The 26,101-nt window shown below is 30.7% G+C and overlaps 2 protein-coding genes across 4 annotated transcripts; both read left to right on the forward strand.

Moving 5' to 3' along the window:
• Positions 1–36: 36 nt before the first annotated feature.
• On the forward strand, positions 37–4,369 carry LOC117605640 (sugar transporter SWEET1). Its single transcript, XM_034327176.2, has 7 exons — positions 37–371; positions 484–640; positions 1,428–1,505; positions 1,717–1,840; positions 2,373–2,528; positions 3,833–3,952; positions 4,037–4,369. Exons 2-7 carry the CDS (start codon positions 564–566, stop codon positions 4,142–4,144), a joined length of 663 nt encoding a protein of 220 aa, XP_034183067.1. The 5' UTR covers positions 37–371; positions 484–563; the 3' UTR covers positions 4,145–4,369.
• An 898-nt stretch (positions 4,370–5,267) lies between these two features.
• Positions 5,268–24,562, forward strand: Gyc88E (Guanylyl cyclase at 88E). 3 transcript variants are annotated; one of them, XM_034327146.2, is made up of 14 exons: positions 9,339–9,735; positions 10,257–10,758; positions 17,422–17,612; positions 18,707–18,920; positions 19,479–19,752; positions 20,074–20,197; positions 20,289–20,430; positions 20,523–20,649; positions 20,892–21,096; positions 21,591–21,737; positions 22,070–22,202; positions 22,619–22,846; positions 22,928–23,260; positions 23,655–24,562. In XM_034327146.2, exons 3-14 carry the CDS (start codon positions 17,445–17,447, stop codon positions 24,053–24,055), a joined length of 2,496 nt encoding a protein of 831 aa, XP_034183037.1. In that variant the 5' UTR covers positions 9,339–9,735; positions 10,257–10,758; positions 17,422–17,444; the 3' UTR covers positions 24,056–24,562. The 3 variants fall into 3 exon arrangements, with proteins under 3 accessions (XP_034183036.1, XP_034183037.1, XP_076548184.1); XM_034327145.2 differs by lacking the exons at positions 9,339–9,735; positions 10,257–10,758 and adding an exon at positions 5,268–5,873; XM_076692069.1 differs by lacking the exon at positions 9,339–9,735 and having other exon boundaries at positions 10,083–10,758.
• The last annotated feature ends 1,539 nt before the right edge of the window (positions 24,563–26,101 follow it).

Here is a 26,101-nt window from a genome sequence, read left to right on the forward strand (position 1 = left end):
TGTTTACACCATTTATTTAAACAAATATCCATTTAAAATTAAATTACTATGTTACATTGAACGTAAATATTGTGTTTCAATGCACGTGTAATTGAAAGGTTAAATAGACAGTATAAAATAATAGTAATAGTCATGATAGTGTAGTAATACGTAGTATACGTAGTAATAGTATGTATATACTACGTGGTACTATGCTACTGTGTATGAACGTTTTATAAAGACGCTAAAGAAATTATCACTTTATTGTGTCGAACAAAAATTTCTTTATGTTCCTTTTTTCATGATGCAATACGACTGTCTATGTTGTGTCTTATCCTGGCTAGCTACGTTAACAGAAATCAAAAGTAATCAGAATCCACATCGATAACTATGTATGTATATAACAGTATGCCGTTGTTCCGTAGCACAACGACACTTCATCGTCCCGGATGGAAATAAAGTCACTAGTCATTATCTTTTTTTTAATCTCCTCGTTTATATCAGGGACGTTCCGCAGAGTTTCGTAGTGATGAAGTGAATTGTAGCAATCGTCCAGTCTAGAGGAAGGCAACTGTTAAAGTACAATGGGTTTAGAAGACTATAAAGAAATCGTGGCCACATGTGCCACGATTACTTCAATGGGGCAAATGTTATCCGGAACGTGAGTTACAAAAAATTTAAATGACCTTTCAATTTTGATTTATGGATTTAATAGCAATGCGATGCTCGAATTAAAAAATCGATGCCTGTAACGAAAAGATTTGATAAGACGCACTAGAGATACAACTATCTTTCCATGATGACATTTAAATTTAAATAAATATTTTTTTAAACTTATAGTAAATGATTGATTTTTTATTGCCCGCATAGTGTATTGCCGCAGAGTTATTAATGCGTTATTAGCATATAAAACTGTTAATTCTAATTTATATGATTTAGAAGTTAAATGTGCTACTGATCATTTTTATAAGTTAATATGATTGTAATATAATAAATTAAAGTTTAATTTAAAAAAATCATATCTTTGTTTAATAATTGCGTCATTTGTATTTTACATATTAAATAAACTTTATAATTGAATGTATTGTGCTATTTTTATAATTATAATAATTATATTTAATGTTTGATGTAATTAATATTGCAATTTTAAGTTTCTGATAATTGAAAAATTATTAGTTATCTGAAATAATAGTCATTTTACAATTTCAGAACAAAATGTGAAAAACACTTTACACTTATCAAATAGAGCTTTGTACTAATTTATGTAAATAAATGATAATTGTTTATTTTGTATTCACCATCATATTATATAACAGATTTATAAAATATTTAAAATCATAGTTTGCTGTTTGAAACTTTAGAGTTCTTTGAATTTATAAATTGAAGAACAATAGATTAATTTGAATTTTTAGAAATAGTAATACATAATATTAATGATTTAATTTTAGATTCATGTGCAAGGATATTTATAAGAAAGGTTCATCCAAAGGTGTTGACCCAATGCCTTTTCTGGGTGGTATAGGAATGTGAGTGGTACTTTCTAATATTTAACATAAACAGCTTTTAAGAAATTTCATTAATTATATAATTTTCTTTAAGTAAAATTATTTCTGTTAAGAAAAATAAAGTTAAAAATTTGAACAAAAAATGTAAAAACATTAAAAATTAAAAAGAACAATAAAGAATAATAGGAATTACACAAATATAGATGTATAATAAATTAAGAATTTTTTATAGGTGCATTTTAATGCTTCAGTATGCATGGATTGTGAAGGATCCTGGGATGATTAATATTAATGTTTTTGGAGTACTCATAAATACACTTTATATGGCTATATATTACTATTACACATCACACACGGTACGAGTCTATATTTATAAATTAAAATGTATGATGTTGCTTTTTTATATTACTTTCTTCAAACATTTTTTGTAAACATATGCTTTATCATTTTTACATTATTTAATAAGTATAACATATTATAAACAATGTCTTGTTATACAACAAATGTAGCTATCAATTTAATATAGATAAAAACTTGATGTGTAATTGTAATCATTCAGTTCTCAATTGGTTATATTAATTCTCAATTGGTTCTCTAAGTCATTCAACTTTGATTGATCATATTATAGAATATATTTATACCCATTTATACTGATACTGACTAACACATTTAAAAATATAGCTGCATTTGATGATGTACAACAAGACATAATTTTCATTTAATTGCGATCAATCATAGTAAAACGTTAATGTATCGATAGTTTGGCAAAATACATAAAGCCTTTACGAAGAACCGAAGTTCCTGCTGTGCGAAGAAATTTCGAAAAAGTATTTCTAAACGCACCAGTGCCTGATTAAACATTTTACCTCAAGTATTACGCATTTTTAGAAGGATACACTTGCTTTAATAGGCAAGACAGCAGCTTTTGTAATGGTCTTCCTTGTGTATGCACAAATGGAAAATCCCGAGAAGATTGAATACAGATTCGGTTTAATTGTGACGACGTTATTCTTACTCTTAATAGCGTCTCCTTTGATACATCTTGTAAGTATATTTTTTTTTATCATTACAAATGCCTTTTTTAATAAAATTTTCATAAAATTGCCAAAGATAGTATACTATATAACTTCAATTTTATTAATACTGATATTATTAACTGTAACTCATTTTGAATTATTTCCAATTTATCAAATAATATTAATAATACAATTAAGAACTGTAATAGATATTTTAGAAAATTTTAGAAACTAACAAGAAATAAATGCATATCTAGAACGTTATAATCAGTGAGAAACCGTGCGGAAAATGTATAATTATGCAACACAAAACAACAACAACGTAATAGAAATCTTGAAACATTATCATTCAGTTTAATTGATATCAGTGAAATTTTTAATTTCTTCATTCACCATTACAATAATACTATTTGTAAAAAATGTTTAAGTTCATCCGACGGATCTAATGTTTTTAAGTTTTTTTGATAAAAATCCCGAATATCTGAGAGATAAGTCATTTTACGCTTCGATGATTATTACGTCATTTTCTCAAGATATCCTTTTATATTCCATTGAGCGTTACGCTGTCTTAACTACTGAATTCCATTTCAAACTCTTGGTAATTTCAGCGACGCTTGCGAAATTTTTGTTCTTGATTTAACGTTTGAATATACAGGGTGTCCGCTGCAACTGGGTTATAATAACTCAAAAATGATATAAGACAAAAAAAAATGTCATTAGAAAAAATTAAATGATATCGATTGGAGCGTCACTTGACGCATGTATTCGCTCCGAAAGTGGAGGTGTTCCAAAGATTTCAAAGTCAATTTTGGATTTTTAAATGGGGCTATATACTTTTCTACACATCAATTAAAGCGTATTTTTAATCTCTACAAAAAAGTATTAAGGTTTAAGGAATTAGTTCAAAAGGTATTTTAAGGAGAGACCACTAGGATCTCCCTGTCTCTCCCTAAGATATCTTTTAAACTAATAAATTTTCTTCTCAAGTACTTTAATATTTATTTATAGAAAATAAAAAGACGTTTCAATTGATGTCTAAGGAAGTATACAGCTACAGTAAAATAGTTTCAGATGAAATTGCTTATTTTGATAGGACACCCCGTAGCGTATGTTACACAAGCTATTAAACATAATTTTTTTAAATATAAAAGAATATATAAAATTACAAGAACTATTAGTTATATAGAAAATACCATCACAAGTATTAGAAATCAATTTTATCTTGCTATTCTAAAGATATGTCTTTTTTTTTAATTTATCACGTTTATCAGACTCTTCAGATGTGATTATTATATATTATATGATTCATATTCGTTTTTCTTTACTTTTTAGGGAGAAGTTATAAGGACGCAAAATACGGATGTTCTTCCTTTTCCGCTTATTTTTATGGGTACCCTTGCCTCGTTTCAGTGGCTGTTATATGGTCTTATAATTAATAACGTTTTTATCATCGTAAGTAGATCACTTAATTTGATTATCAAATCAAGAGAAAAAAAAATTGTTATCAATCACTAATATTTCACTATATTTCAATAGTTCCAGAATACGATAGGTTTTCTGCTTTCTGTGGTGCAGATGTCTTTATTCGTAATATTCCCGTCGAAATCGAAAGCCAAAGCAACCGGACAAGAGAAGACGGATTAAAATGAACAATCATGAATAGTACAAATGTATAAACTACATATTATACGCTTTAAGTACCTCAGTTTAATATAAAACGTTCCTACACGTACTTAGAAACCAGTGATTACAACTTATAAGAAAGATGTAAGTTCTGAATAATTTGTATTATTAACCATAAAAGAGAAATATTATAACTTTATTTTAGCTAGACAATTTTTCGAATAAATAAGTTTATTTCTAATTGAACATAGAATGTTTTCTTTTCAACCTAAGCGATCTTTGCATTAAGTATCCAGTTAATGCTTGTTTTGGACAGAATAATTGCGTCTCTGTAAAACAATTAAAATTTCAAAAATCAATGTCAATGAATCAAATAAAATATCTTGTGAAGAACAGTTAGAGTTATTATTTATTTAAAATCAATAATATATAATGTAATATATAATTTAAATAATAGATGGATTCAACAGTTTATTTAAGTTACAAGAATTATATTTAAAATCCTTCCCCTTTAGAGTTTAAAAGTTAGCTAAAGGTCATCATTTGCATATCAATAGCACAATGTAGCACAATGTAAAAAGGGGAGATCTCCCCTTTTATTCAAGTGTACTTTATAAAATGAGGAGATCTCTTCAATTGGTTAACAGTCCTTTAAACAATACTAAATCTGGTAAGTAATAATCCACATTCATTAAGTCCATTACTTTTTAATGGATCAATTGCAATTCAGGGTCTATAAAGTACACCACGGTATATGAACTAAAGAGTTAATGATTCAAAGTTTTGAACTAAAGTGAACTTTATTTGTTGCAATTTAATATTTAAAATGTAAAAAAACGAGAATAAAACAAAATTTATGTTATTATTTTATCAGTTTACAAGAGGGTTAATTTGGATAATATAGATTCTAATAATTCCCCTTTTCCGATTACTCCAGAAACCTTTTATCACCAACACAAAGGCCCAAAGGCCGCTCCTATTAATCCCTAACGCGTAAAGACCACCGCCGTCAATCTTTACCGCTATCTTTATTGCTTCTCTTCTCTTCTCTTCACGTGACGACTGTTCGAAGCCTGCCAAACGGCAGAGAAGAAGACGGACAAGTGGTGTCTCCCCTCGGTAAAATTCATTATGTAAATTCAATTGTACGTCTAATAATAAGCCAGCGGAATACTTCTCAATGAGTGACACGATCGTACGGGGCTATTAAGAATAACCAAAGGTGATTACCATTTTACTTTCTATGGAAGCAACGTTACGTTGCATGCAAATGGCAACTGGCTGGGCTCCGCGGGATTTACGTCCACGATGGCTCGTTAGTAGTCGTTCTTGGTATCGGCTTATTATATGAGCTACGTACATCATCGCTTGACTTTCTGATCGAGTTTGCTGGTTAATAGCAGGAAACTGTGACCTTCTATGTAGACAGCGAACGTCTGGTATATCGTGGTCAGTGAGGTGTCCGATTGTCTCGACGGACACCAATGTATTTTTCTGATGATTTTTCATCGATGATCCATCATCTTTGTTAATTTTTTTGCAAGATTTTCAAGATACTGTAATTCGTTTTTGACGGCGAGATAGGGGCAGAATATGCTTATTGTTTTTAATTGAATGATTCAATGGTGTTGGTGAATGCGTACTTTTCAAATGACTTATATTGCAATCGATGTTTCGGATCGATGTAATTCTCTGCAGCTGCCACGATATTCTAGCGAACGAAGGATAATCTGCAATAAGGTGGGATGAGGTGAGTGTACTTCCTTTAATTTTCCTTAATGAAACGGCGCACTCAATGGCTAATGTTTTGTGTGTATTAGCTTCAGTTCTTGTACTTTAATGTATCCAAGAAATAAAGCAACATTTTAACATGGACTTTATTCACTTTTGTTGTTATTATTATTAATAATGTGAAGAAAAATTTGTGGGGTCCCTTTGTGAAGGATTCTTCGGTAATTATTGTTCTTATGGTCTCTCTATTTACTTTCAATTCATTAGTTATCATTCTAAGTGTTAAAGAATCAATTTTAAGTAAATTAGCCACCTTTTTTATTAACTCCAAGTTTGGGATTGTTTCTGACTATCTACTTCAGTCATCTTCAACATCGTCTTCATCATTTTAAAAATTCTTAAATTAACAAAGCTTTTTCATAAGGTGTTCACAAGTTTCACGTAAAATCTTATGTTATAATATCAAAAAATGTATTCAAGAAATGGATCGGAAAAGTCGCGTGTATGTTGCGCATCAATGAGATGCGTGTCCGCGCACGGTTTCTTTCGTGATTGATTCCGAGTATGCGCTCCAGCTGTCTGTTTGTATATTCACACATAGAAAAGTAGCTTACTTAATGTGAACATGCTTCTGTCATGTGGAAGTAGATTTGTGGTAACACCTGCTGCATCCCCCGAACCGCCCGTGCTCGAATTTACGTCACGTGGATCAGTTGACAGTTCGTATGATATCGAATATTGTGAGAAGACCAGAGTTCAAAAACCGTGAGAATATATTTGATTTATTTCATAATCTGTAATGTATATTTCAATATAATTATTGCTCTGTTAAGTACTTAAATCCACAAACCGGACTAAGGGTAAAAATGAATTAACATATTAAGGGGGTATATCTACTCAGGAACACCAAAAGATTATAACATAATTATAATCATTATCAATTATATATATTAATTTAGTCTTCAAACTGCATAAAAGGAATTTTCAATTATGGATTAAAATTAGGATGATTTTGAAAAGAAGAAATTTGATTTCAATTTTGAAGTTTTAATCGTTTTCACACATCACATACGTTTGTCCGATTACTTCGTTAAATATAAATGCTCATTTCTATTGGATTACACGGAACATTATATTTGGTATTGATTAAAATTATTTCATATCTCTGATTGACGTACATGTCAATACTAATGCGATTTTGTGATTACGTTTGTTTAATATTTAGAGGATATCGATTGATAAGAGATAGATTAAATCTCAATTAAAAAGCTATTAAGTAAAATTAAATAAGATATTGCCAAAATTAACACAACGAATCATTTATTTATTGTTACTTTGTAGCACTTATTTTAACAATAATAATAATAATAATAAAAATAATAATGGTAATACTCTTCCTTCTCTTAAAAATTAATCAACATTAACATAATAAAATAAAACACCACTATAAAACCTAATCAATATCAATCAATTGGTATTGGAAATAGATTAGTATCGGCTTTCATTTCGAAAGCTTCCTTCATCAGTCCCTACTCAAACAGAATAATTTTTCAGCTGTTCTTTTTCGAAGTTAAATTATAGAAAGGATAGAAAACTAGAACGTTTCCCTTTGCGTCTACATGGCAGAAAGCTCATCCAGAAACGGCAGCCCCTCTCCCAGTAGACTTAATATCAATTTAGAGCACAATACAGGGAGTATTTCGATGCCGTGTAATTTCCTTGAACGTTCGTTAAGTATACCAGGACAATTATAACTGTATCCAATAAAGACAAGGCCGCACGAGTACGATGCTTGCAATACGCGTGTCCTTAAGGAGCTTATTAGCTAACAGGGTATGCTAAACGGCGAGCTTTGATAAAAAGGAAAAGGGCGAGGGAAGAAAGACAATGAAAGCAATCGTACGACATCTATGATGTAATTAATTGTTCAGAAACAGGGAACGAGTTTAACGATATCGTACTTCTTATCTACTGCTTCTAGTTATAAAGTTCATTTTCAAGAATGGAAATTTATTTATTTCTTTTTAACCCTTTGAACTCGTATGTCATATTGGAGATGACATTATACATTTTTTTTTGTTAAACTTATGTTTTTTTAATAAAAAATATTAAATTTTATCGTTGTAAAATTAATTGACTTATGTACTTTGACTTAAAATAAGTACAAGTTAGCGTGTAATAACATTGAAAATAAATCGAGTTCAAAGGGTTAATATTGAAAAATGAGATAACTCATGAGGTTTGAATGAAAAGGAATACACTGTTGAAACGATTTTGAGGAGAATCAAATCACGACGCAACAGGTAAGTACATCAGTAGCTTTTTAGTAAATATTTCATTGAAGAATCAATGACGCACCGTGTGCGTCATATACTAGAGTAGGACTCAATCAATATTTAATATTTATCTTAATGTTTATTTCGAAAGCAACAAATTATTATAAAACTATGTAAATTTATGTCAACCTCAATGTTGAAAACTAATTATTTTTGTAGCAAATCTAAAAAGCAACCAAAGCTTTTAATTCTCTCAATAACTACTGACTGGAAAATCACAAATTCCCTCATAACAAAAGAATACACCTTAATTAAAAAGTATTTGTCTGCTTATTCTTTTTAATAAATCTAGGTCACAATCTTTTACTAGAAAGTTAGACACTATACAGCGGTGACAGATGCTACAAGATTGTTTCAAACTCGTATGACAAAAGTTTTTTCCCTCTTTGACGTCTTCTAGCATTATATTATGAAATTTCTTCACAATTTGTATTGTTAACCGTATGATTCAAGACTAATTGTGTATCTTTTCATTAAATGGAATAGAAAAAAAAATGCTCGTTACTAATTCTATACTTAGTTCAATATTATTAATCGTGATGAAAGATTTTTAATTTATAAATTTATAAATTTATAAATTCCTTATGGGTGGTGAATTTAAAAACACCTTTTCAATTTAGATCATTCGTTTGAACTGCAAATATCATCTTAATCCATTTCATCATCATTAAACTTAATCAAACGGTAAATTTTTAATTACACGAGATTCGATACTTTGAAATTATGAAACTCTTTCAAGCGTCAAATTTATAAAGATGACTAATTCCATTAACAGTTTCTTATTTCCTTCCGCAATTCGAGTCAATTACGTCCTACAAATTCACTCAGATACGAGTCAAAGCTTTTCTATTATACGACGTTGAGTATACTTCTTTCATCGTTATTATCATTGACGTAGTTTAGATTTTCTTCTGGATTGGGCCAGGTACCCTAGAAATTTTTAAATTAAAAAATTTTAGGATCTTGGAAATCTGGGATTTTGGAGTTCTGAAATTTTTAAATTCTAAAATTCTGATATTTTGAAATTTTAGTAACAACAAATGTCTTATCAGATCCTCGATCGCCAATACCAATTATATCCTATGAAATAAATTATAAATAAATTGACCAAAACTAGATCGAAAAATATACTTTTACAATATTTCATCCTCTCTAAAGCAAAGCTTCTGGATCCACTCTTGATCAGATTTCTGATCCTACCGCGCGGCACCTACATTAGCGCGGTCTCTTATTTTCCACCCCATTTCGGATCAATTTCGCTATATGAATTCCTTCAAACGCAGTGATACACCATCTTTTTATCACACCATTGAGAATACACTTTTTCTCTGGTCAATTTTGATATATCAAAAGAATTTCTCGGAGATGATGCGCAATACTTTTCTTTTTTTTCTAATTTATGTTACTAATTAAAATTGGTATATTCAAATTCCAGCTATCAAAATCATCTTTTTTCAGTAAAAGAACAAGTGTGCAGTTTGATACCTGTGAAATTGAGACTCAAATTTACAAAACAAATACAAGGATATTATTTCCCAACCCAAAGTGAGTAACTTCACTTTTTGAACCTGTTAAAATTTTAGTGCCATGGCACTAAATTGATGCTTAATTTTATACATTTTATCAATTCATTTACTTTCTTCTTTGGTATTAATCGATTTGGTAAATGGGTGGCTCGTATGTTGGATGAATAATTTTTAAAGCAACAGTGTGGGACGTATGCAAATGCTTATAAGTATAAAGTATAAGTAAAAGCAACAAATGTAGTAAATGCTTAATCATTTATGCATGCGAAATCGAGTATTTACTTAAAAAATTTGTAGTAAAAGCTTGTACTTACTTTTATGCATATGACCCAATGTAAAATTTAAAAAATGAAAATAAAATGAAATACAAAATGAAATTAAAATTGGGGCTCTCTCTCCATGGTCCGCCGTCCGAGGGTTAATCAATGCATTCATACTTTACTACAATAAATACTTTAGCAAAATAAATAATTTAACTATGAAAAATGACTGTTTTACGATAAAATAACGAAGCGTACTCTTTCTTGTCGATTCTTGAAGTGCCAAAAGAACAATCCACAGAAACGGGATGATAATTCGGAAAAATGCCGGACGTCGGTGACTACTGATGTCGCTACGGATGATTTGACGGGTCAGCAAGTCGCGGAAGGAAGGGATGGATGACGGCAGGGCACGGGGGATGCGAAGGATAAAACAGAAAAAGAGGGAGAGATCCTGGTCGGTCGACTATTCCGTAGACGGCACACTGTCCCGCAGGACACGTGATTCGACGCTTTTGCGAAATGTGTAACTCGGTGCTGTAACACTCCGCAACTTCGCCCCCGTTTCTTTCTTTCCTTTTTTTTTTCTTATTTTTTTATTTCCGTCCACCCTGAGGCAACCACCAGAGGTTTTCCTCGTGTTCCCGAGGATTCCCTTTCGTGCGCGCGGACACCGGCGCGCCTTTCCGGTCGCAACTTCCAGAACGAGTGACGCAAGTGAAGTGACACCGTCGATATAACATTTGGACGGATTCCGTCTACCAAAGATTCATCGTTAATCGGTAATTATTTCATTAATTCGAGTTGTGATTGAAATTGCCGACGATACGACGTAAGTGACGTGTGATTTGACTCACGACGAAACCCTCCTGTGTCCATTTATACCATTTTGATTCTTTCGAAGAGTGTGGAGTATTTATAACGAAACGCTGGTCAAAATTGTTTTATTGTATTCGATTGAACGAATTATACTCAGAAGTGATATTATATGATTATTTAACACGTTGAATGCTGTGGGGGTGATCAGTGATTGGCACTGTAAATTAAAAAAAAAAAAAGAAAAAAAATGATAGGATTGAGCTAATGATGTAAGGTGGCAAATTGAAAGTTTGAAAATTACTTATTTTTGATAATTAAAGTTTCAATATATTATTTTATAGCAAATGTCCATTTCTACTAGGGCGATCAACGTGTTAAATTTTAGTACCTTTTCTGTGCAAACATAATAGTAAATGTTATGTTAATCACTGGATTATGGAAATATTTAGATATCATATTATAATATCCAGTCTTTATCGAGTTGGAGTTTTGGAAAATTAATTTACAACAAAATGACGATAAAAAAATTGCCAGTGAAAAAATAGTGTTTTTCGTCTATGAAACAAAATCTAGGCAAAAAAGGCGCGAATATACGCGTCTTTTTTTATAATTACAATTTGAAAATTAGTAATTCCTTAAAAATAATCCTATTTGTCACTTATTGTTATTTATTCAAATTGTTGTTTGAATGTTTAATAATTCATATTGTGTATCGTGGTAATTGTACCAATCATCAAACAATTATTTTATATTTTACTTATCTTATGAAATAGTGAATAGAAAGATAAGTAAATTAAAAATCAATGTTTGAATAGCGTTAATATCATATTAAATTAATAATGCAAGTTACCAATCTAGAAGCATAAATTTTAATATGCCTTATTGAAAATATTAATTTTTACCGTGGCAATTAACGTATTAAAGGAACTTTAGCAACAGGTTTTAATTCGAAAATGGAGCGCTGCTTCAAAAGTTTTGAAACATTATTTCGATATTATTCCCTCGAAATACCCAGAGACGCATCTTCGGAGTAGATTTCATGACATGTAGTTGAAAAAAACAAGTATTCAAGACATGCATGCGTTATTAAACGATATGTAAAAACGTAAATACAACGAAATGCTGTTGTTTTAGCAAGAAAAGAAGAGCATCGCAGAATTGTATATTGGTCATTAAAATACTTTCAATTTTACTTGAATGATGGAATATTATTTTGCTATTAATAACACAGGGATTTCTTTGGACGTAACAATACTTGTTTTCATATTCTTCAACCCTTGAATGTCTTTTTTACGTCGTATAAAACATTCTTATTACGTTTATTGTTTGCAATGATCAGTACTAAATATTTTGTTTTTAAATCTATAATATTAAATATTATTTGTTTTTGTATTACACTAACTTATAGTTAAATCTAAATTATAGTTTGATTTTATATTATATAGAAAAAAATATTTCCAGAGAAGGATATTCAATGTTCAGATATTACAACTGTTATCAACTTTATACTAAGTTTCCTGCAGTTACTCTTTTCTTTTTTTTTTCAAAAAGAAGAATTTCTGTTTTTCTTTTTCACCATTAACCTTAATGGAATAAGGAAAAATTTCTTTCCAAAAATAAACAGCTCGACAACTAAAATGAGATTTCGTTTTTCGCTGGTACATCTTATTGTTAGAATACATTATATTTCCGCTCTACATTAGTAAAATATTTGATTCATTGCAATATTGATTAAAAACTTTTATTATTAAATTTTAAGTAGCAATTATTACTAATGATCTTTAAAAAGTTTAATTATTTATTGAAGCTTGCAATTAGTAAATTTTCAACTTCCTCTTAATTAAATATTCTAATACAATGTTGTATATCTGATGATAAACATTATCACAAAACATTAGAACTATCAAATGGTTCAACATCACAGATTTCAAGATTCTTATATTAATTCATAAAAAATTTATTAAATTGTTGTTGTTGAAATATACGTTCACTTTTGTTGAAAGAAAGAATTATTATGTTTGCGGGTTTATGTTTCATTCTCTATCTATTTATTTTTCTATTTCATTTTCGATGTGGAATTTAGCGGAATTGAACGCAGGTCTCGCTATTTTTCTCAATAATCTTAAGTAATAACAAAATATAACATCTATGTTGACTCTTCAAATCACATTAGAACTTTTTAAAATGTATAAAAGTTTTCAAAGTCTTTGAATAATCTTGAAATCTTTCTCATAGAGAAGTTCTCGTCTGATCGTAACCCGAGGTTCACAACAGTGCTCGTTAGAGCAAAATCATTAATCGGGAGGGTAGGTGTTTATTTCAGGATATTTTTCTAGTGACTCTGCGGTCCTCCGCTAGTCGATCATATAAATAGAAGTTGCAGATGCGGCTGCGAGATATGTGTGCTTTCGAATGCACCGATCGTTAGAAATTAATCGCGAAAGGGAGAGGGAGTATCGTTGGTATTATGAAATTCGAGTGATACCCTACGACAATGCTGTAATTACTTCCGTGAGTGTCAATCATATTTTCTTTACTAATTAACACGTTCGATACCATGGGGGAGGCATTGGTGACCAGGATCACAAATTTAATATAACCGAATAATTAAAAGAAAAAGAAAAAATATAATACTGCCACTTCAGAAATTACATATATGTATAGTTAATTTGGATTAAATTTTAACACATAACAATCAAATTATTTGTATACTTAAATACGAGTCTCCAAATGTGAGAGTGTTGCTAATTTCAACAAGAGAATTGAAATTTTACTTTTCTTCACTCGCACCACTTTTTCGGTAAAAGGGGTAACTTTCACCGTTTTCCAACTTCTAATTTAAGTGTAAATGTTAATTAATATTTCAATTTTGTTATTTTTTTTGGTTAACTTACTTCAACATAGGATAAATACATAAATAAGTTTCATAATTGTTAAATTGGTTGTTTTTATAGTATAAAAGCCTTTCTATTATTAATAGGGTACATAATACATAAGTAGTCAAGCGCCACACTCTACTTTACACTGTGCATTATACGCGAACTACTTCATACTATTATTTCGTTAATATCTCTATTTAATAAGCTTCAAGTACACTTCAGAACTAAATACACATTATTTTTAGGTTTTGTTTCCTAGAGTGGGCTAGGTTTCTTAGCTTTACTCAAAATGTCAAGTGTCAAGATTCTAAAATAATTGTTATTTGTCATTGCATGTAGAATTTTCCATTATTGTATGTTTTATTTATAGTTGCATTGCAAATTCTATTTCAATCGAAATATTTATAAGACGTTACGAGAATGAGCCGGTCTATATTTTGGAGGGTTTGGTTCACCTAAGCCTCTACCTAGATATATCAATGGGTGCATCCATGCCATTTTTTAGCCACCCTCATTATTTTACCAATTTTGCATTTTGCATAAAACCTGGCAACTTAAAGTATATTTTTGTATTGATAATTTACAAGATAATCTCAAGGGGTGACAATTTTTGGGAGTGGACAGACTCGAATTAAAGAAGGAACACATTTCCTCACATTCTGAGGAACACAAGTGCATCCTCAAGAAGCTTCAGGAAATACTCAAATACTTAAAAACATTGGCATAACAAGCGGAGAGGGGCAGGTGGGCCTAGTCCCCAAAAATGTAGACTGGCCCCCTTCTTAAAATTCTAAAATTTTGTAACCCTGAAACTCTAAAACTCTAAAACTCAAAACTCCCAGACAGAATCTTACAAAATGCCAAATATTAAACACCTAACACTATCAATAAGGCTGAGGAACTTAAGCCACCCCAGAAAATAATCCTAATTATGCCAATGCTTTTAAAACGACCTGATACTTGAATCCTTAAGAAGAATCGATGGAAAGTAAAAGTAATCCGACGAAATTCTCTGAAAAAAAGACCCGTTGTACAAAGACTCGTTTTTCATCCGCGAACGAATCTAGCCGCGGTACATCCCATCGGTGAAGGTGCATACGTGAGCAAAATTGTGAACGGTCTAATAATAACCGAGCTCATACTTATATGGACGCTTGATTTTAATTCAAGCAAAAACGTCGGCCAGACCTCGTCCTTTTGGTGCGCGGGGTCAGTGATCATCATCATAATCGAAAAACGCGAGGAGCATCCGAAAGCGGTCAAAATCGTCCGCGATCCAACCGTATCGCAGGGTAAAGATCGTTCCACGGGAACTCCTTGATCTTGAGTTATTTACGTCGTTTTATGGTAAAAGACGATTCGACCACGCCAACGGAGACATCACGAGACGGAATGAAATCGCGACTATTATCACGTACGCGCTTTTTCGGCAATGGATTCGGAAAAATTCGCCATTGAATACGTGTATCAAGATCATATTATAGCTCAACTCATATCTAACATTAACGTTCCTTAAAAACTTTGAAATATCAAAATTAGAGCTCTGTAATTTTGAAGTTTTGGAAAAATTAAAAAATTTTGAAATTCTGAAAGTTTGATCATTTTCCTTCAAAATCATTATAATTGGTTGAGAGAGTCTTGAGAGAATCCAGAGAAAATCGAGGGAGAAACAAGGTGAGATAAGAAGACAAGGGGAATGACACTTGTTCTTTTACATTTCCTTTTAACTAGGGGTGGGTTGTAATTTCGTAAGATTTCGAAATTCGAAGCTCTCGATATTTGAAGTGATGATTTTGTTTTGTAACAAGAAACTATGATTCTCGTTTTTTTTTGTTAGATAACTCTTTACCTAAACAGAAAATTTAAGAAAAATCACAAAATGTTTGCTTATTTTTGGGTTAACGATTGAATATTCCACTTCTAGGGTGCCCTGATTAAACGTTGAGCTACTGATCAGCTGATCACTGATGTCGTGACCACTGATACCTATACTTATGCAATTTTTCGATTAGTACTATTTTAAAAAATGAAAATATTTTGTTTTTCTTCCATTTTTATTCGCAGTTTTATATACGAATGGTGTTAACTAATTAAGTTTGATCAGTCAATGACAAAAATTAATTAGTTCTTCAAAGGATTCAAAACAAAATTAATGTTGTTAAGGATACAGCTATTTAATTTTATTGTTTATTTATATGTTTAATTGAATTGAATCATTAATACCGATCATCACTGACATATATTTCTGAAACAAAATTTTCTAAAAACTTAAACTTCTTTGTTTCGATGCACCTTCTTTGTGGATCACCGCTTCTTTGTGCACACAATGGAGCACCTATTTTGAGAGGATCAAGTCGAAACATTTGAAATTTAAAACATTTCAGAAAATAAATCAAACGTGCCGTGCTCATATCTGACCAGCATTTCATTCTAATTCCACGTTGAATGGTTATACAGATGTAAAGTGGTGAAATATTACAAACTTTGTGTAATAAATCTTGTAAGCTCCGTTTGCAAAGAATTCTTGCTCTTCGAATGAACAAATATTCAAACGGAATTTTTTACTGTCGTAAAGACTAATTCATATTGCTAATTGATATACTTAATAAGCTTTTGAACTATATTTGATAATTTCATGTTGCTTGACTTGATTAATAAAATTTCTAATTTTTTAGTATATATATTACTTAATAATTTGAACTTGAGTGTAAGTAATTTATTTAAAAAAAAATTACCACTATTCTTAATGTTGTTTCCAGCTCTTTATTATAATAATAAGGAGGGTGACAATATTAAACAAATTAATTACACTTAAGCTCAAAGCATTGGTAATAAATAAATTAAAAATTTGTTGCATTTCAGTTCGATTTATACATGAAACCTCTAATTCAGGTAAATGCAATTCATAAAATCTTTTCTTGGATCGAATATGGTATCCTACAATGTTTTCACAACATACGTATAAATAAAATTAAACATATATCAATCTAAAATATTTCAGTCCGATGGTCTAACTGGTTTTCAAGGAAGTTACTTTTATTTATTATTATTATAAAGTGATTTATGTAATCAAAGCAAAACAATTATATGATAATTTAAAATAACTCAAGGTTACGTTGCTTGTGCTTTAGATTTTGACATATTTCCCAAAATAGTATCGGTTTAAATTGTAATTTCATTGGAATAAACTAAATAAGATCAATTAAAAGAATACACTGGACTAAATTACAACTAAATTTATGATTTCAAAACGTTATTAAAATTTAATAAATAATTTGATAGATGAAGATCCCAAATTGAATACGTTAACTGCCATGTCGATAATGTTATATTAATATTAATATTATTAATATATAACGAATCAGAGGAAATTATTCCTTGAATAAATTTCTACTTGTAAATTATTCAAATAAAATATTATATTCACAGTGCCGGGTTAAGGGGAGATCTAAGGGTGGATAAACCCTTGGGCTCCCTTTCCGAGAAGCTCCGCTATGAATCTTCCATTTACTATGTCAACACAAATGGAATGAAATCTTTTTTACAGTTGCTCTGTGTTTGTATCATTATACATTGTTTAATTTTACTTAAAATAAATTTCAATTTTTAATCCTACGGGGCTCTCGAAGGTTTGATAGCCTGGAGTCCTAGAAATCATAATCCGGTCCTGTTTGTTAGTTATATCTAATATCTATTTATCCTTGTCGCATAGTATTACATGGATCATTATACTTTCTGTTTTAATAGGAAACGAGTGAAAATTAGCAAAGATGTACGGCCTAATTTTAGAAAACTTGTCTGAATATATACGACAGGTATACGGAGAAGACAGATGGGAAGAGATCCGACGACAAGCAGCCGTAGATCAACCTAGTTTCAGTGTTCATCAGGTTTACCCTGAAAACCTTATACCAAGATTAGCGAAGAAGGCTATTCAGGTAAGAATAACATAAAATTCTTTTCAATTTTATACGTATCACGTATCCTCTTCAAGAACATTCAAATTAAAAAGAAATTACAATTTTTTTTTATTTCACTACCTTTATGATCTTGATCTTTTTAACTCTTTTTTATGCAAAAATAAACTGCAAATTGTTAATGTATCAGATTTACTGTTTTAAATTATAAATTACGAAAAAAAAAGATAGAAAATGTATTTTGAAAAATATAAAGGGAAGTCGTACTTTTATTTAAATCCATAATATCTGTTTGGAGATTTAATATTGATTCTTTAATTAATTAGTTCAATTCACTTTCTCCAATCTTATAAACACAATGTGGTTAATTTGAAAAGAAAAAACTGTAAATTGTACAAATCATAAAGTAAAATAAGAAAAACGAATAAAAAACGTCTAAAAAAATATAGAAAATAAAAATTGTCTATGTTTAAATGAAAAAGAAAATGTACAGGGTGAATCACACTACTGTTTCAGATGATAACTCCGTTATTAACGCATTCATGACAAAAATGCCAAAGGAGAAAGATAATTTAAAAAAATGATGCAATTGATAATTTCACGTGCATTGTTTGTACTTTAAAAAATCTAAGGGCCTAATGTAGTGCTCTTCGAACCATTTATCTTTCTCCTTCGGCATTTTTTCATGAATGCGTTAATAACCGAGTTATCATCTGAAACAGTAGCGTGGCTCACCCTGTATATTATACAATAATATGGTTTCACAGAATTTCAAGAAACGTGGAAATTATAAGTTGTACTCAAACACAAATAAATAAATCAATGAATGTTAATTTTAAATCTTATAACAATAAATGTGTAATACCAGAAAAACAGAAGTGTTGAAATTTTAATAATAGACAAACCCCTATTTATTAAACTATGATTTATTAACATGGTTTTTTGGTAAATTAAATTATAATTCGTATTTAGAAAATTATCCATTTGGTTCTTCTACTCTTCTGATAAAAATCTATTGCAAGAAGAGATAAGAGAACAGTTTGTGTTGATGCGTTACATTTAAACATGGTTGCTTAATTACAATGGTATGTATATATTTTTCGCTCATATCACAGGTACTTGGCATTACGGAAAAAGAATTTTTCGATCAGATGGGTGTACACTTCGTAGGATTCGTTGGACAGTACGGTTATGATCGTGTTCTTTCAGTACTTGGACGTCACGTAAGAGATTTCCTTAATGGATTGGACAATTTACACGAATATCTGAAATTCTCCTATCCTAGGATGAGAGCTCCTTCCTTTATTTGTGAAAACGAGACGCGACAGGGTAAGAAATTATTCAAATAACTATCATTTCATTTGAATAGGTACATTGAACGTCGATAAAACCCATTGACGGATTAAGGGGAGGTCTAAGGGGGGTTATAACCCTGGGTCCCTTCCATTTACTATGGCAAAAAATATTAAATGATATTCTTATTACCATTGCCCTTTTTCTTTACGATAATTTTATTTAGAATAAATTTCAATTTCCGAACCAAGTTTATTATATAATAAGGGGATCCTAGAAGGTTTGATAGTCCCCGACCCCAGAAATCTTAATCCGGCTCTGCCAAAACCATACATAAATAATAATTAATCAAATGATTAAAGGAATTTTTAAGAAATTCTAGTATTAATATTGTATTAATTTTACAAAATATCAATTTGAAAATTTCAATTAGAAATATATTATTCTGAATAATTAAAATTGTAGTGTATATCACACTCGGTTTCCGAAAAATTCCAAATTCTAGAGAAAAAAGTATTTCTGTTGCTTTATAAGGGATCCTATTTCTTCTCCGCTTAATCAATCCGAATTTACATTCATTTTTTCGTATTGTAGGGTTGACTCTCCATTACAGGAGCAAACGACGCGGCTTCGTTTATTACACGATGGGTCAAATAAGAGAGGTGGCTCGTCATTTTTATCACAAGGAATTACAGATTGAGCTGGTGCGAGAAGAAGTCCTTTTCGACACTGTGCACGTCACGTTTCAGCTCACCTTTGATAACAGGGCTTTTACCCAAGCATCGTTGACGATGACGCGCGAAGAAAAGCACCTACCGATTGGAGCTTCCGTTTTGTTTGAGATATTTCCTTTTTGCATAGTTTTCGGGTAAATATACTTTATTTATATTATATTTTATCTCCTCTTTTCTAATACCATATTTTTTAATTCTACATTTTATATTTTATAAAAAATGCAAACCTGAACGCAATAATAATTTATTTATAATAATACTACGTGTATCATACCATAGTTTCTTTATTTTTTATTACTTCTTAAATACAAACTGTAATATGTAATTTTATTTTTAAACTCTAAGGCATTTTTCTTACATTATTAAAAATTAAAGAAATTACTCTTCTGTTATCGAAGATTCAAATTATTCTGATAATTTTGACCTATAGAATATAATCGAATTTTTATTTGCAGGTCAGACATGATCGTAAGGAGTATCGGAAATTCCTTGATGGTGATACTGCCCGATCTTGTTGGTAAAAAGATAACGCATTTTTTCGACCTCGTCAGACCCTTAATTGCATTTAAATTTCATTCGGTAAAAATACCTACTGAATTTTTTATTTTCATCAAAATATGATGTCTTGTATTCTGTTCTGAAATAACATTCTTCCTTTTTGTTGTTACAGATTTTAAATAGAACGAATAATATTTTTGAATTGGTAACGGTGGAACCGATTCTAACAGAACGACCATCCGATCGGCGAGGAAATGAAATTTTATTAAGTGACGAACTCGATTCGATCGATGACAGAACATTACGATTAAAAGGTAGTTTTCATCCAATTTTTCATTATTATGAATATTCTCAAATTGGAAATAAACTCAAAAAATAAATTTGTAATAATGAGTATATATTTCAGGTCAAATGATATATATGGATAACTGGAAGATGATGATGTACCTTGGTACTCCTGTCATGCCGGATTTGAATGCATTGATAGCAACCGGTCTTTATATAAATGATTTATCAATGCATGATTTTAGCAGGTATAAGTATAGCCCTCTATATTTTCCAATTTATCAAAACTAAGAACATTTTCACCAAACATGATACTATAAAAGTAGCAAAATTTTACTAAAATTATACAAACTATAAATAGTAATATTAATTAAATTAAAATCTCATTTTTATAACTTTAGTTCAATACATTTAATTTTTATAAGAGATACAACTAATGTGATGCAAGTGGAGTTTCACTATTTATACACATTTTTTATCTCTGTTCCAGAGATTTGATGCTTGCTGGAACGCAGCAATCAGTGGAACTAAAGTTAGCTTTAGATCAAGAGCAATTGAAGAGTAAAAAGTTAGAAGAGTCTATGAGAAAGCTCGATGAAGAAATGAAACGTACTGACGAACTATTATATCAAATGATACCCAAACAAGTAGCGGATCGTTTGAGAAATGGAGAAAGTCCCATAGACACCTGCGAGGTGAGAAAACCCCTATTTGTTTTTATAAATATATGTAACTGAAAGCTCAATACGTACATGTAGAGTACCGAGCATAGTAGACTTTTCCGGATTTCCGGGTACTAGGGTTTCTCGCCCTTGCCACAGGCCTCCCCCTGTCACGGCTTCCTGGCCCTTACTATAAGCCTCCCTCTTCTCTGGGCTACCACTTCTCCACGGAGATGCTCCCACGGAAAGTGGCGCTGTAGTGGTGAAGGCGCTATGTATATAGGTCTATGCTCCCCCCCCCCACTTTCGTATAAATGTTTACGCGGGAGACTTTGAGTTGATGTTTATGCTATTATTCATATATCTTAAGTATATAGTAAATCTTATAATATTTAATAATTATAAATTATCCTATTTTTTTTCCCTAAATCTCTTTTATTATTAATATTGTCAAAATTAAGGTTTTATGAATTTCTGTTTACTGTGCTCGATACTATATAAGATTAATCTTTTCGTATTATTTTTAGATGTTTGACAGCGTATCAATTTTATTCTCGGACGTAGTCACATTCACAGAGATTTGCAGTCGAATTACACCGATGGAGGTGGTGTCTATGTTGAACGCGATGTACTCCCTTTTCGACACATTAACCGAAAGGAACCGGGTGTATAAGGTATTCTTAGGTAGTAAGAGTTAGCATTTATTTGTCCTCACATCATTCTCTTGCTTTCTTTAAAAAACAACATACAGTTCTTTTTTTCTCCCTTTCTCTTAATAAAAGATATTAGGTGTATAAATTGTGCTCATGTTTAAATTGTGTTGACAATACTGCCCTCCTTAGTTCAAATCTCCTATCTATACTATTTCTTTATTCTCTCAAGAGTTCACTTTTAATTTGTCAGGGTACGTTTTAGCGTGATTCAAGAATTTTTTCATGTAGAAAAACGAATATATTATATTTCCTTGAATTTTTATACCAGAACATTTACTTTATTTTTTGTTTAGGTTGAAACAATCGGGGATGCTTATATGGTAGTATCTGGTGCTCCGGTGAAAGAAAATGATCATGCGGATCGTGTCTGTGATATGGCACTCGATATGGTCGACGCGATAACTAATCTTAAAGATCGCTCTACAGGTAAGAATATAAGGAAACGTACAAACTTAACCCTTTCATTACTAAAGGTGATTGTAATGTCATCAACTGCAAAGCACTTTTTAATATAAAGTTGACTATAACTATAACTGTCAAAATTTTAAGTTTGCAAACATAAGATTTTAAATTAATATTTTGCATTATTAGTATAATATTAACACCTATACCTGTCATTGTACTGAAATTGTGGAATTTAAAAATTTGGAAAATCTAAAATTTTAGATTTATGGGATTTCAGAATCTTAAAATTTTAGAATGATAAGAGGACTTATCTATATTTATGGGAAGAGATCAGTTTACATTTTTGGGGGGCTAAGCCCACCCGAGCCCCTACACATTAGTATACCGTCATGACATTTATGTACAGGGTTCGCTCCAAACAAATTATTTCTTTTCAGGTCTTCATCTTCAAATAAGAGTTGGAATTCACAGCGGTGCTGTGGTGGCTGGTATCGTAGGCTTAAAAATGCCCCGATACTGTCTATTCGGTGATTCGGTAAACACAGCGTCTCGAATGGAGGCGACTAGTCAAGCGATGCAAATACACATATCTCAATCAACGCGAGAACTGTTATCGCCTTCGTATAAAGTTAAAGAACGAGGAGAAATTGAAGTGAAAGGGAAAGGTATAGCTTGCTAAATCCTTCTAAGTTACTTTTTAATAAATTACCTTAGGAAATTTTCACTGGCATGAATGCTAATTTCAGGTACGATGAAAACATATTGGTTAAAAAAGAGAGAGCACAGGCCATCGTTAACGAAAGGGATCATTATTCAGGAACCACCCCAATGGCACACAAGAAACACCGAGAAAAGAGTATCAGCTAGTACGTCAGCTGCTTCCGCAGCAGCGATTATTTTCGATAATCAAAACTGTTTGGACACGTCTTCTAGAAGAGGTTCCAAGATAGCTTCTCCAACGCCTACCGATTCGACCTTTCTTCTTGAAACAGAAAGAAGAATGTATTCGCCTATTACGTTTCAAGACGTTGCTCGCAGATCTGTCGCGAATTCACCGACGAAGAACAATGATTCTAGGGGTAAGTAGATATTGAAAGATGTGAAACTATGTCAATTTTTTCACCTCATTCTCTCGCATTCAGTGGTGGAACTGGGATTTTTTCTGTGGTGGACTAGGTACCTTAGAAATTTCTGAAATTTAAACATTTCAAAATTCTGGGAATTTGGAAACTTTTTAAATCTAGAAATTTAGAAATTCTAGAAATCTGGAAATTTGAGAGTTTAGGAATTCTGAAAATTGAGGAATTGTTGAAGGTTTGAATTTTGTAATTCGGAAATTTTTGAATGCTAAAATTTTGGAACTAATTACCTAATTACACCACTGCCTGTATTTAATTAATCTAATACATCTCTAAGATCAACTAATAATACGGCGTTTTTCTTGTATAATTCTGAACAGAAAAATAATTACAGAATGCAGGTCAAACTCAATGGGAGCAGTAGTGACAAGGAACTCCGAGATGTTCTCCCTTCTGAGCGACACGGAGGAACATTTCCGACAGCACCGAGACAGTTTGTCTACTCGGGTAGAAAATCAAACTGCGGTTATCCAATCGAAACCGGAAGTGAACACGAATTCCAGTTCGTCGTCGGACGAATCTCGCGAGGAACGGGCGTGTTCGGTCGATATAGAGGCTCCTAAACGAGAAAAGAACGACCAGTGCGAGAAGAGCAAAGAATATTATTCGGCGTATCAGAGCAGCGACATCGGTAACTCCCAATCGTTGACGCAACAGGACCAATGTTGTCCTGGTTTCACTATGTCGAAGAGCGGCAAAACTCGTCACCAAAACAATGGCTGTAGCATCGCTTAAATCGTATTTCGAAAGACCACGAATGAACTCGTTAATTTTGACTGAAAGTAAATCCTCTACTTTCGTTGAACACTAGTAATGAATACTCTTCGAATGATTTGAATGATGGAGATTGAAGATGGTTGCTAGATTAGGAATATGTTAAACCTTTGTCTGAGAGTGGAATCTCTACTTTTCACTGATGAGGATAGCCAGGAAGAAGGCTACTTTATTCTGAGTTTGTGATTGTTCGAACAGGTGTGAATCGTCGAAGGACTGTCAGTTTGAGAAGCAATTTTTCGAAGAAGATGCAACATGTGATATAATGTATGGGAAACACGTTACGGACGATTTAGAACATTGTGAACAAAATTCGTGTAAACGTATATTCGCTTTGATTTATTTGAATAATTACAGTGAATGTTAAACTGGATTTACACTGATTGTGAGATATTGTGAAAAATAAAATAGATAAAATTTTTCAATATAAAATATTCGTAATCCAGATATTCAATATCAATCATTTAAAAATACTAGACCATTTGTTTAAAAATAATGAAATTAATTTCTTTCGAGTTCCTTTTCATATTTATTTCTATTTGTATTAAATTAATTTAAGAAATTATTAATGTGATTATTTCATATGATTTTTCAATTATTCTATTAGGTGTACAAATTAATCCTGTGCCTTTAGCACTACACCTTCTTAATTACTATTTTAAATTTGAATATTTTCTCTCCTGTGTATTTGAAAAGTGGAGTAAGAATATAATAACTTTTATTATAATGACTTTTTAAAAATAAATCTTCAATTACAAAGGGAAGAGAAAGCATAGAATTAATTTGTACACCGAATAAAAATATTAATTTAGTTGTGAAGAATGATGTTATTACCAAGAAAGATTCTATAGAGACAATAGATACATACCTGACTCGACAAATCAAATCGGATATACGTTTATGAATATAATTAATAGATTGTGGATGTTTATGCACTTATGACATATCAAAATATGCAAACATTTGCAAACTGTATGTTGCATACGACAAAGTGAAATAAAACGTTCAGAAGATGCAAACCACACGAATTGTGCAAAACAAAGTTATATTATTACTTTTTTTTCCATCGAAAAGGATAATAGAAAAATAATTCATCTGCTTAAAAATTTTCTGTATATGGAAAAGAAAATCTATATTAGTGACTGAATTAAAAAGGAGGAATTATATATGATTTAATATTTAGAATTCCCAATTAAGTTAAAATTAATTTAAATTTGAATTTATTTTGTGCGTTGTTTATTGTCATTTAATAAAAGTGAGAACCATAATAATATATGTAATTTTGAAAAATATCCATGTAGGATAATAGCTAAGGAAATTAAAAAAGTACTGAAATTTCTTATCCAATTCTTAATTTTCTTTTTGGAAATATTTTCATTTTGATATTAAAAATATTTTAGGACTAGCTATTATTTAATAATTTAAATTTTATTTACCTTATTTAAACTATGTTTGAAGAAAAAAGTGTAGATTAATAATAATGAAATTTACTCTGGATGATCTCTTTTGTATTTATTATATTAAAAAGAAATTTTGATCTTTAAAAAATAATGGCAATGATAGATTTATTAATTATTTTACGTACTCATATAATTTTTATGATAAATTATCATTTAGACGCGACTATTGAAAAATAATTAATTTGTAATTGCGACTTTAAATACATTATCTTTACGTTGCTCAAATTATTTTTTGTGCCATACAACGTGACATGTCTTTTCCTTCCAAATCGAAAAGAATTAAAGTTCTACTTTTTGTTGAATTTCGAACTTTTAATTTAATAAAAAAAAAAGAAATGATGTAAAAAATAATATATGGATAATAAATATGTTAAGTATTTTCAACTATATTCTTGCTCTAACCTGCTCTATATTCTCTAAATAATGCATTCTGTTTTTTTTCTTAATAATAATTTTATATAATATTTAACTTAGTGTGGCATTCAAAGTATGAACAGATTTTCAAATTCTGAAAATTATAAATAGTATTTTTTGGTATCAAAAATTG

The sequence above is a fragment of the Osmia lignaria genome, chromosome 14, assembly GCF_051020975.1.
Source record: "Osmia lignaria lignaria isolate PbOS001 chromosome 14, iyOsmLign1, whole genome shotgun sequence".
Taxonomy (NCBI): Eukaryota; Metazoa; Arthropoda; class Insecta; order Hymenoptera; family Megachilidae; genus Osmia; species Osmia lignaria.